Below are 12,960 nucleotides of genomic sequence, written 5' to 3'. Positions count from 1 at the left end.
AGAGGAAGTGTAGAGCAGATAAAGCAACCAAGTCCAATCTATGGATTTAAGTAAGCCACGGAGATGAGCAATGCATATCTCTTAAGTTAAAGATACAGTATATGGAGAGAGAGCCAGTAGATTTGCCCTTTCCTTATTTTGAATAGCAGAGAGATTCCAAATGACAAGAGGTGATCGGGTGTGTCCTGACTAATTTCTAGTAGCTTAATCCTGTGAGAATCTGGGAAATCTGTGTCAACAGTGTGAATGAAGAACTTGTTGCACACAATGTGTGTGTGGAGGTGAACTCCCCAACATGCGTAGGAGCCAGCTCACTTCATAGAACAAGTCTCTCCCTTGCTCCCTCGTATGGTAACAAGGGTCATAGGGTGGTCCATGTTATACCATCCATTTTCAAACTGCTCCTTCCAACTCAGGGTCACGGGGCCAAAGCCAATGCCAGCAAGCAATGGGAATAGGCAGGCTATGCTCTGGATGGGACACATAGGATACAAGTGCATCTCTTTGTGTCTCACAAGGCAATGTTCCCAGAAGGCAATTAGCCCAGTAACTCAAAGTAATCAGTATGTGTTTGGACTGTGGGAGGAAATGCGAGAGCACACAACGAGAACATACAAACTCCAAGCAGATTGCCCCCCAGGTCCAGGATCGAACCTGGGCCCCAGCGCTTTGAGGTAGCGATGCTTACCACTGTGCTCCTGCTCCACCCCATCTGTTATACCTTTCCTAAAAATAGCAACTGAGTGTGTAGATGAATGCATATGTGTATGCTGGTAAATATTTAGGATTTACGTGCAGATGGGTATGTACATAGTGTGTGTGTGTACACACACGTGTCTATGATTTAGTAGCAACAAAACATTTTCATTGTGTGAGTCTGTTTTGGTGGCTGCCTGTAAATTTCACTGTTGACATTTATAGTGAGATAGCACAGTGGCAGATGAGCAGGGAGCATTTCTGATATAAAGACAGTTTTTTTTTGTGTGGTGGTAGCCCAATGTCTTTTTATCAGGTAAAAGGTTTATAGCGAGAAGTTAACCCCATGACAGGTGCTCTGCAATCCCTCATATAGACCTTTACCCTTTCAATTGTACTCAGAGGTATTTGGGCTGAGGTGTAATTCTTCTTTTGCCATTAGGGGGCATGGTGAGATCTCTTCTGAGAAACAGCTTCAGTAGATGAGCCTGGGTTTGCACTCCAGGATTGGATTCAATGTAATGTTGAATGTAAATTAATTTGTTGCAGACTCCTTGCTTTAAACATCTTTATATTTTTCTTGTAGTCGGAATGGAAGCCTGATGGCCAGCCAATATCTAGTCTCCAAGTGTTTGCATGTGCAGTGATTTGAGATGATACGCTTTTCTACATTGTCCAGATCTGGATTGAATTTCATTCTTTGCACAGACGGATTTTGTGCTGCATCCTCCAAGCGGCGACTAGGTTTGGTAAAGACTGATGAACCACAGTCTCATGGCCGTTCCAATTCTCTGGCTGGTCCATGCACCACTGTCGATGGAGCATAAGCCATCTGTTTTTGTTCCATCTGTGCCAGACTTTAAGCATTCACTCCTCTTAAAGTTGAACAGCACACAACGCAAGCACTCAAGTATTTTGTAATACAGTTTTCAGAAAAGAGCAGCCCTGAACTTAACTCCTTCACAATCACTATGCTTTCACTGAAAGAACCACACAGCCCATTTGTACTAGCGATTTTACACAAGCGAGCTTGCACTTCTGAATTTTTTGGTTCATCTTCTCAAATTAATGGCTTAATGGAAATGCTGAAAGGCAAGTTTGATAGCTGACCTGCCGCTGATGGGCAGAAAGTGCTGAAAGCACACAGATAATCTGGCAAGAATTTTATTTTAAAAATACAAGTGTCTGACATTAAACTTTGTACACCTAACTGTGAACCGTGCTGTGTTTTGGGACAGGAAAGAGAAAGTATAAAATTCTATCACCCCTCTAATTAAAAAACAACTTTGAATTATTAAAAAAAGGTAAAGTGGTGGTCAGTGTAAACTTTACCTGTTTGCCTTTTCATAACACTGAAAAAGGGCCCAGATGAGTCATCAGCCCTCTGCCTCAGCTAACAGTCAAATCAAAGTCCTGCCTACTGTTGCCTCTTCTCCAGTGTGCAATTTAAAATCTCACAGTTGCAATTCTTTGGCTGGAGTGAGTAGAGTGTATGTTGAGAAGTCACAATAGACTAAAAGGGGACTTTGTAAGTGCTGACAACGCAGCTCAGAGCCACATACATTACCTGTCCTGAACCTTTAAGCTGCAGAGGTTCACTCTAGAGATTCAATATAAATTACACCTTTTGTTTTGAATGCGGAGGAGTGCATGAAAATATACTCTAAGAATGAATAAATATACAATATTTCTTTATGAACAAATACATAATTTACAAATGCCCCACTGGATTATGGGAAATACAGGATCCTCTTAGAAAAGGTGTCAGTTATTTGATTTGTGATAAGACGCTTCATAAATCTGAAAAACTCTATATATTATTTTCTTAAGATAGCAGGTCCACTCATGCCCTTGCTTTCAGTGCAGAAACTCCTCAGGGAGCATGGCCAGCCCCAGCATGCTCTGTCTTTTCATATACATTCCTTTTAAGAGAGCGCACCTGGTGGTCAGGAGGTACACAGCAACGGACTGAGGAGGGCAAAGAGGAGTAAGGCTACAGCAGAACCCGTGGGGGCTGCTGAAGACCGGGGTCCAGGCAGAGGCTGCTGGCTGTGGGCCTTTGCTCTCCTGTGCTGCTCCTCAGACGTCAGGAGTGGCTCCACTGTGATGTAGCCATTGGTGATTCGCACATTTGGCAGATGAGTTGTGCTGTAAAAAAAGTTAATAAAATGTAATTACTCAGAGCAGAGGAATTGTTCATTATTCCAGCAACAACTGCCTCTGCAGTTGGTCAGCCTTTTGCATGAGTGTCCTCAGCAGGCCCTGTCACATTCACAACGCCTTAATCAAAGCTGCTCGCCTCTTTTCTGGCAGGGCTGTGCATTGTGTCTCTTGTTGGCTACATGGGCAAAACACACAAAGTATGAAATGCTCAAGCTGGCGTTGCGCAATGTTCCCACAAGGCTGTGCTTTGTGAAGTCTCCTCGCTTGCCTGCGGCGAAGTCTCAGCTCGCTCACCTGGCTCCCATGCGCACCCACAGGTCACTGAAGTGCCGCTGCCTGCTGTGGTGCCGGTGCGTTTTTTTGGGGCGCTTCTTTTGGCGTCCAAACTCCTCCAGCTGGCTCAGGCTGTCGGGGAGCAGTAGGTGAGGGGTGAAGGGGTCATCCTCAGTGGCCCCCTGGTCCGAGGTGCCCGTGTCCCAGGTCGGGGTGACCTCGGTGATCTCCGTTCCCTCTGGTCCTAGGTTAGGCTGTTCCGGCCTCCTGTACCGACAAACGGAGAAGCTCACAAAGTCCCACTTCAATGTTTCTAAAGGAAATCACAGTGTATCCAGTAATCTGAGAATTCTTTGGTACTGATTATACTGAGTCAAAAGTGTCTGAAAACCAATAGTTTCTGATCACTTCAGCCACTCAGTCTGACAATCTCTAATTCTCTATCTGACGTGTTGCTAACATGATAGATCACGTTTCAGAGAAGATTATAGTGTGTGTCTGAACTGGTAACTGTAGGCCACACTGTGTTAGAAAAGCGTGGGATATGAATAACTTGCTACATAACACACAGCCACTCCTTCCGTCGTTAGTCAACTGCTCATCATGCAAGTGTGCCTGCTAATGTACCCACACAGAACAGGATGGGTCTTCTTCTCAGGAACCTTCTTTCAGCTCCAGAAAAATGCCACGATTACAAGCGTTAACATTGTAAACAAAAAATTCCCCACATGCCAGAAACAAGCCTTTTAATTAGAGTCCGTTTCCTGTGTACTGCTCAACCAGGTCATGGAGCAGAAGAGCGCTGGAAACATTTCCCCATACCGTGAGGGCAGATCTCCCATTTTCAAAGCGCAATGAGACACATAAGAGTTGTAGATCATATAGGGGGTTGTCTCTCAAATGCTGTTGTACTTTCATACTGCACTCTGTAACCCTGCCTAAGTCAGCCTGAGAGAGTGAAGTGCTCTTAATGTCTCAATATTGAGGAACACGGTAAGCTGAATGGTGAATAGTGCTCTGCTCTGCCTCACAAACACTAAAGCCTTGCAAAAGGCTGCTAGTTCGTTTTCAGCCAAGCTGCGTGACTGTCTTTAATGTACTTGGGAGTGTTATAAACTTTTAGGGATCTATTTTTACGTCCCAAAATGTGAGGATAAAGCCTCTGGTTTGGGCCTGACTGCCAAACTCTTGCTCTGCGCTCTCCAGCTTAGCTCCCGCGCTCTCAGATAACACCACATTAGCTTGGCTGTTAAATTCTGGCGCTTTCTGCTCTTGCTGCTGGAAAGCTTCCTGGTCTCTTGGATTTATGGCTCTGCATATAAAAATAAATAATTCCACTTCTGCAAAAATGTTTCTGTATTCTTTTGCCTACAGAGGAGATAAAAAAAAGGCTGTTGTGATTATTTACACTTGCAATGGAATTTGGTACATAAGAACATAGGACAAGTATTAAATGGCCCGTCTTGCTCATTTAATTGCTGGTAGCTAATTGATCCCAGAATCTCAGGCTGTTACTTGCAGCATCCCTACAATTTTCAACCACATCACTGCTTCCACACATCCATGGTTTTATACACAAAGCAGTACTCTATTTTCAGCCCTTAACCTACCGTTTTCACTTGTGATTTGAGGCCCTCAATTTATTGTTGAACTTTTATGGTCTTTTTGATTGGCTTTAAAATGTGAATCTCGTGTTAAAATTTACTTCTTTCAACCTGTGTGTGAAAGGGATTTCTCTGGCTGTCAGAGCAGGCAGTTGTGGAGTTTTAAACACTTTGTGATCACAAATCTAATACAAAATATAACATTTGTGTTATTTTGGCACGCAGTGTTATTTTGTGATATACTGTAACAGTTTGCAAATGAAAGAAAGTTCAAACTTATGTTTTGGATTTTAGCAGCTAACTGGCTTCTTTGAGCAAACAATTGGATGCTCAGATCAAAGTTTCATCTTTGAAAACATGGCTGAGTACTTGACTCCATACTCCCACAACCCTTTGTGTAAAGATGCACACTGTTCTCTGGCTTAAAACCACTTCCCTTATGTCCTTGGGTTCAGATTTCACTGTTGATTTTAAAGAAATTCATGGAGCTAATTGTCAGTGCCTTTTATTCAATTCTTTTTGGCATTGAATATGTGGATCAGGTCTCTTGGAGTCTTCTCAGATTGAGGGTAAAAAGACTGCTGTTTTAGCCTGTCAGTGAGCCTGGGAATGTATGTGGATACTCATTCCAGAACATTTTCTTTTTTGTATTGAGCTGATCAGAATTGTTCATAATTCCCAAACAAATTCCCTCATTTGAACTGAGTGCATTCAAATCCAGACTTGGGCTTTATATAATTGGTGTCTGTCTGCTCCTTGTTTCTTTTGCTATATTTCCAATACCTTGTGTTTTTGTTTTCTTTTAATGTTTTTTTTTCCTGTAAAGTGCTTTGAGAAGAAACTCTTAAAGGTGCTGTATAAAATACTTTATCTTAATTCACAACACAATTTTGACATGGCATCCCTTGATCCCTTGAAATTGTTTCATTTTACCTAGTTATTTTTAAATTGTTTGCCATTTTTATTGCTTTCCCACAGTGTTTAGAAAGTGAAAATGGCACAGCAACATGCAGTAAACATCTTCTGTGGTCCCTCAGATTTTCAATTTTCAGGTATAGATTGTGGTTTTACTACCTGCATGTAAAACACTGACATGCTCTCAGACAACCTGTGGCAAGACATTGCATTTGTTATGGAATAGAATAATCAATCTGTGATGAGGCTCTCTCATGTGGCTTGCAAGATAAATTTAATCTGCTCTTGCAACTGAATCGATGTTTCACAAAATGCACAGCATGGGTCTGGGAAAGGGAATTGACTTGGACTTTTAAATGGCCGTAGATAAAATAAATGTTTGCAATATTTTAATTTCTTGTTTGGGAGATAACGCATGTGCTAGCATTTGGCACAAAAACTATATTCCAGGTTCCACCAGAGGTTATAAACTGTAAAACAGAAACTTGGAGACCCCTAGTCTGCCTCCATAGCGCCCTCTTGTGGTTTGGAGGGTGGCCAGTGACCTCAATCATTGGGTGTGAGAAGAGCTTGCATTCTTCCAATACATTTCCCTAAATATTTCATTTTTAAAAAATTATGTAAAGGGAGCCCACTGTTTTGAGCTAAGAGGTGGTGTTTGTGGTGTAGTTCTGTGTATTTCTATGCAGGTATGGTTGACCTTCAAGGAACAATACTTGTAGTACCAAGAGGCAAACCATCAGGCATAAAAGACTGCAAACCCTGTTTATTCAGTTTGTTAATGGAGCTGAAGAGCTGTCTCTGCCTTGGCAAAGCCTTCAGAGTGTCTAAGACATTAAGGATAGTTTCCTCACTTCGATTTTTGCTGCTCTTTGTATTTGCTGTGGATACTTTGCAACGTATTTGTGAATACACCAGCAGTTCAATTGAGTGTGGTTCTCATGGATCTAGTGTTATCTCACACTGGGCTCCAAGCTTACATGCTCAAGACAGAGCCCCGTTCCACCACCTTCACCTTTCAAGCCTCAACCGTGCGGTCATTCAAAATAATTTCCTTTCAAAGCCGCACAACCTGGTGTGCCTCAAAATGAATCCAGAAGTTTGTTTTTTTTTTTAAAAAAAGAACAAGGAGATGTTTTCTTTTGGGAAAATGACAAATCCTTTTGCGGCAACTGTTAGCATTAAGGGTTCGGGTTCAGCGTACATGTTCCTCCTTTCCCCCTGCACATTAAACACAGTCCCTCCTAATCACTCCGTGTATATTTGGAGAAAAAGCACCCGGCCCTGCTATCGGCATTATCCTAGAAGAAATGGTTTGGAAAGAAGGGAACATTTGCCTCCTAAATTGCCTCCTGTAGTCTCCTTTGCTCTGTCATGTCGGCTTCACTTAGGCTGCACTTCTTCACAGCTGACACCTAATACACACATATAAATCATTCACTGGGGGGCTGGGCTTCCCTCGTTTCATTTTCCCAAACAGTGCAGCAGGCCTTTTTCGATCTTTCTTTCTTCCTTCGTGCTCCTTTTGATTTCATGCGTTTCGCTCGAGTATTTCATGTAGCAGGATACTTAAATAATAAACCTCCAATTTGTTTTTAAAAGGTGTCTGTCGGATGCGGCAGGATTCCTGCAGAAATGCTCCTGTGTCGCAAGACCGGGGAGGACCCCATTGAGTTCAAATGTACAGCTTTCACTTCCTCACGCATGTGGGAAAGTGAAACTGAGAACAAGAATATCAAATGGTTTATTCAGTAAGGGTTCGAGAAAATCCCCAAATATAGAAAGCTTGGACCGAAACATCATAAAACACTCACACCCTGCAGAAAATAAAAGGAAAAGATCTAGAAACAATCCCTGCAAGCAGTGTGTCTGGGCACAGCAGACAGCACTCAGCTCATGCCTAGAACAGCAGGTCCTGTCATTGGAGGCATTCTGACTCAAATGACTTGCAATCTCAAGCTTCCTGCCAACAACAGTAAAATTAAATGAACAAATTTCAATGTGTTGTTTCTCTTATGTTTCCTAGATTTATAAACATAAGGGATGTTTCCTCTGCTCCTTGCTTTGCTTTTCTGCATTTCCAACACCCAGGCTGTGGATGCCCCAGCTCCGAGTGCGGCTGTGCCAGGCAGCCCAGGGTTGCGTGAGCTGAGAGAGGCACACAAAGCTTTCAAACAGCCCTGCCAGGACTTGCATCCAAAATGCCCTTTATGATGCCAACAGCCTATTTCAGGGGGTAGGCTCTTCTGCAGAAGGCTCCATTGTAGAGATCTATCAGATCCTCCCAGTATCTCAGACAGCAGATCCGGATCGGAGTCCGGGTGAGATCTTGAGCAGCAGATCAGTGGGACCCATTACTCTCCGTTCTACTGATGGTCAAGACTTTTGTTTGATTCCTACTAGTTTCAAGCCTGCTCTCCACGCACCTGTGTGAGCTACCAGAAACCTGGCATGTGCTTTATATGTCATACCCCAACAGTTGTCTTTGTAATCTGTCACAGACATAGATGTAGGACTTATATCTAAATGTCTAAGTCTTATTTATGTTTGAACTTGCTGACACGGCTTTAAACCAGTCATAGAACATTTGTGACAAAAAGAACACCAAGTGAAGTTTCTCACCAAGTTTTGTGGCTACCTTTAGGTAAACGGGATAACACATTTCAGACAACCCTCTTGCCCTGAGCTGCCACTGAACCAGAGTCCAGTCACTACTCTTTCCCTCATGGCGGAGTCACAGTCAGGCCTGAGAGAGGAATCTGTTTTCCTTGTTTTATTCCCCAGTATTAAAGAAGGGCTCTACAGGGATCTACAGCCTCCTCTTCCATGCTGTGATTCAGCTGCTTTGTGTTATGCAGGCCTGTGAATTGGTTCCTCTTGCTCTGTCAAACCTTGGACTTTGGGTTGCAAATAGCTGAGAGTACTGTAACTCTTAAAGCAGGAGAAATTATGCTTTACTAAATGTGTTAAATCAGGTATGTCTGCAGTTATTAACATTTTGCCTAATTGTGATCCTATTTTACTTCTTTTTCTGTCACTTTTGAAAAATGACTTCTATTTCACGCTCATGGCTGGCTCTCACACATGAATCAGAATTATCTCATATATAGAAAATAAATTGACATAAATTTTTTTCAAACGTGTTTACAGCAGGTTAAGCAACGTGCCATATTCAGTGTGCGTGGTCTGTTCCTCTAACGTCTAATTCTATACACAAATCCACAGTGGGACCATGGACCATTAAACTAATGGCACACTTTTCACAGTCTTTGAAGAACTGTATATAAAACTTGGCCTGTTCCTACTATTTTCTATTTAAGATTTATGCGTCATTTAAACTTTGAAGTGCATGTTTAAGATCCCACCGACAGAAGTAGCTGCGCAGGCAGTGACCTTTGTGGGCAAAGGAAACGGAGCAGCCTTTATCGAAACAAGAACAGGAAATGTTGCACACAGGTCGGGGGAGGGTGTAGAGCACTTGATCATGACTCTATAAAGTACTTTGAGGGCAGGGCAGTTAAATGTACATGTATGTGATTCAGTGAAAATTGATTGTAATTTGTAATTATATAATTTCTTTAACTTTCCCATTCCTAAGGTTGACCAGACTTGTATTTATAAACAAGCCCGTTTTTTTAACTCTTAGGGTTAGAATGATCTGTTTAAATCTGCCATTTTGTATCTGTGATGTATCCACTAAAAATAAGCACTGACATACTGTAAATTCAAATACTAATGCCACAAAAGTATGTTAATAAAGTTACTCAAAAGCTTCTGTAGTGTTATCTACTATTCCAATGATAGTAGGCAATGAATACACTTCAGCTTGCGTGTGAAGAAACCAGACTTGTCAATTCTGAACAAATTTACACTGATCAGACATTTCAAATACTTGATCACAGCAACTCATGGTCAACAATAAATCCAAGCAAAAGAAGAAATGTTATAGTAGTGTAATAGTTCTGCAGGAGTCTGAGGAGGTCTTGCATAGTTGGGGTCTCTAATTACTTTATTTACTATAGAGTTAAGGGTTAATAGATTAATAAGAGTTATTAGAAAGGTTGGGACAAATATGTGCGTGTGGGTTAACCAGTTAGGTTTACAACGGTCTCTCACTTGTTAGGCAACACCTGGACAGCAGTCTCAAAGGAGCCCGGTCAGCTCACACTAAAGAGCAAAGCAGTAGGGGAGAAGCAAAGGTGAGCTCTTCCCATGGGCTAGCTCTGAAGGTAAAGAGCATAGACACGCCATCATAAGGTGAGGCAGAAAGTTTCCTGTGAGCAACTGAGAGGAACAAAGGTGTTAAAGTAGTTGGCAGACTTGGCTGTTGCTGTGTGGGGCCAGGGACACTTGTGAGGTAATGGTTTTGTTTCCATGGCCAAACAGGATTAGCTGAGAAGAGGTTGCACTGCTCTACTAAATGTTATCACAATAAGACTACCGTGCTGGTTATGGCTCACAGCGGTAGGAATGGTCATGGGTTAAGGGTTGTATGTGATCTTGTAATGGTTGAGATCACGTGAACATGTAAAAGGTTAGGGCTATGGGGTTAATGGTGTAGGTTACAATACTCTGGTCTCTGGGTTACGGCTTCATGTTTCTGAAAGGTGAGCACTACTCCCCATAGAACACTAAGATGCTCACTGAAGGCAGGGTGTCTGGTCCTGTAGTGGTTGTGATCTGGGAGTTGGTTGGAGTCTTCAGGTTACAGTCTCCCAAGAGCAATGGGACAATCAATAGAACCCCAGCCACAGATCAGCTAGAACACCACAAATTGAGCTAACTGCGAAACCATGAGTACCTGGCGAGGCGTGGAGAAAAATAGTGTCATGCTGATGATGAGTCACAGCTACAAGCAGACGACCCATCAAATCTAATGGACTCATTGTCAGGTCTTCGTCATCATTGAATGTTTTTGTTCCTCTCTACGCATCCTTAAAGCTAAAAGGCTACTTTATGTATTACATTATATAGATCTGTAATGATTAACAGGCAGCTTCAAATAAAAGTGAATATTGCAGAAGATTAAAAATGAAGAACCGTGTTTATCAAGAATGGCTCAGACTCACCCTGTGATTGACTGTCCTGGGGAGACGTGCTCCACTTCATAGCCCTCCTGCCGCAGGATGTCCAGCACGCTATTATTCCCCAGGAAGTGGCCTGAGGTGAGAGAGAGAGTAGCTGTTTAGAGAGACCACAGTCCTGTGGTGGAGCAAAATAATCCATAGATGAGGACCCACCAGGATGCCAGACTCTGCTTTAAATCCTTCCCTGAAAATTCAGTTCAAGTTAATGGGTGAGAGGAAAATATGACTTCTGTAGCAGGATTAAACATTATGAGCAGTGGGTTTTTAATACTAATTTAGATGTTTAATCTACAGTGTCATGTATATGAAAGACATCCCATATGCCTGCTGGCTGAAACGAGGGGGAACAATCCAGAGAGTGGAGGAGAGTTTTAAAAACAAGGAGGTGAACTTGTGATGCTTCGGTCTCCTTAGTAAGTCTGTTCTGCATGTTAAGTCTACAGACTTCCTCTTTTTCTTTTTACTTCACTGTCCATTTTTTAACCACGTGCTTTCCCTTCTCATGTACTGTACATAAAAAACATATTTCTGTCAGCCGTATACCATCTATTTTGCTGAATTAATGATCAAATAAACAAGTAACAAATAACCCAACTGCTATGAAATGGACTAGAAGTTGTAGTTTCAGATTATTATAGATGTGTGCAATGACAGCAATATACGATACTGTATAGTATATAGAACTATGCTGAAGCATTAAAAACGCAACAAGTTAGTTTTGGAACCAGTAGTGTTGCATTTATAATGCCTCTCAGTACAGTTTTTCTTTTACATTTAATCTGTGTAGTGAGACGGCTTCTGTCTTGACAGTTATATTAAATATTTTTTCAAAAACTTATTTTTTCTTAGCCCTCTACAGACATAATAAAAGGAGCACGTTAACTTGGAGAAGAAAGGCTGAAAGATTAATTTTTCATACTGGCAAGTGCAAATAATGGCAGACATTCATGCCCCAGCCCCTCAGCTGCATGTAAGGCTCTTGCTTGCATTGAAGTTCAGTCATGTAATTGAACTTTAAGTTCATGATAACTTACTAAACGCTGTCATGAAAGCAGAAATCTGTCTTTGCGCTGTTGTGTTCATTCTAAACATTTCAGCAATGCTGCAAAGACATGAAAGGATTGGAGAAGGCAGGAATCTGGCATTGCGAGGCAGATTCTCAACAGCCTCATTAAACATGCTGAAAATTCCAGTTAAAAAAAAATTGTCGTGCTGTATGTTTCTTGGCTGGTGTATCAAAGGCTGTTATGGGCCTGGCAGTTGCATACCTCAGTAAAGTGGCAGCTAGATCAGACCTAATGATTGTGCTGGTCTGTCAGTCACCTAGTTAAGATACAGGGGAACAAACGTCCTTTTGACATCTGTTCCCTCACTCTCGTCAATGTCAAATGAGATCAGAGCCAGTGCAGGTCTCACCTCCTGCAGCCCTTGACATCTTGTGTTTCAGTAGCTTGGTTGGATCCTAATGAGGGTTGGATCCTAACTATAGAGAGTTGAAATACTGTATGTAAGCAGTATTTGGAGTGATTCGCCTATGGTTGTACGAAAAGGTTTGTGAATTATCTAGATTTCTGCACGAATGGCTCCTAAAATGTGATCTGATCTTCATCTAAGTCATAATAATAAATAGACAGTCTTATTTAACAAACAACACACATTTTGCAACGTCATATCTTTATTGAACAAATGGTTTAAACAATCAAGGTGATTGATGGAAAAAGTATGTGAACCTCTAGGATAATGACATCTTGAAAAGAGGGTAATTGGAGTCAAGTATTCCAATCAATTCAGGTGTGGGTTTGACCCGCCCTGCTGTATAGAAAAATCACACAATTGTGGTTACCTGCTCTTCACAACAGAAGTCTGTTGAAGTGCAATATTGCCTGATCAAAAGAGATTTCAGAGGACCTCGGAAGAAGAGTTGTTGAAGCTTATTAGACTGGAAAGGGTTACAAAAGGATTTCTAAAGCCTTGGGCCTCCATGACGATGATCCAAAATACAGGCGTAAATCAACAACAGAGTGCCTCAAACAGAAGAAATTCCATATTTTAGAATGGCCAAGTCAGAGTCCTGACCTCAATCCAATTGAAATGCTTTGGCGTGATCTGAAGCAGGCCGTTCAAACAAGACATCCCGAAGATGCACATGAACTGAAACAGTTTTGTGTAGAGGAATGGGAAACAATAACTCCAGGTTATTATACAGCTACAGAAAGCGTTTG

The 12,960-nt window shown here is 41.9% G+C and overlaps 1 protein-coding gene across 1 annotated transcript in view; it reads right to left on the bottom strand.

Annotated features, from left to right (window-relative positions):
• Positions 1-2,370: 2,370 nt before the first annotated feature.
• The window catches only part of trabd2b (TraB domain containing 2B), a 94,950-nt gene continuing 84,360 nt past the window's right edge, over positions 2,371-12,960 (bottom strand). The window contains exons 5-7 of the mRNA XM_088599164.1: positions 10,721-10,811; positions 3,154-3,399; positions 2,371-2,844 (exon numbers count right to left, since the gene is read on the bottom strand). Of these exons, the coding sequence (XP_088455290.1) occupies positions 2,643-2,844; positions 3,154-3,399; positions 10,721-10,811 (539 nt within the window). The 3' untranslated portion in view covers positions 2,371-2,642. The remainder of the gene's footprint in view (positions 2,845-3,153; positions 3,400-10,720; positions 10,812-12,960) is intronic.

The sequence above is a fragment of the Lepisosteus platostomus genome, chromosome 11, assembly GCF_059453375.1.
Source record: "Lepisosteus platostomus isolate fLepPlt1 chromosome 11, fLepPlt1.hap1, whole genome shotgun sequence".
Lineage (NCBI taxonomy): Eukaryota > Metazoa > Chordata > Actinopteri > Semionotiformes > Lepisosteidae > Lepisosteus > Lepisosteus platostomus.
This window is presented reverse-complemented; position numbering and strand designations above follow the sequence as displayed.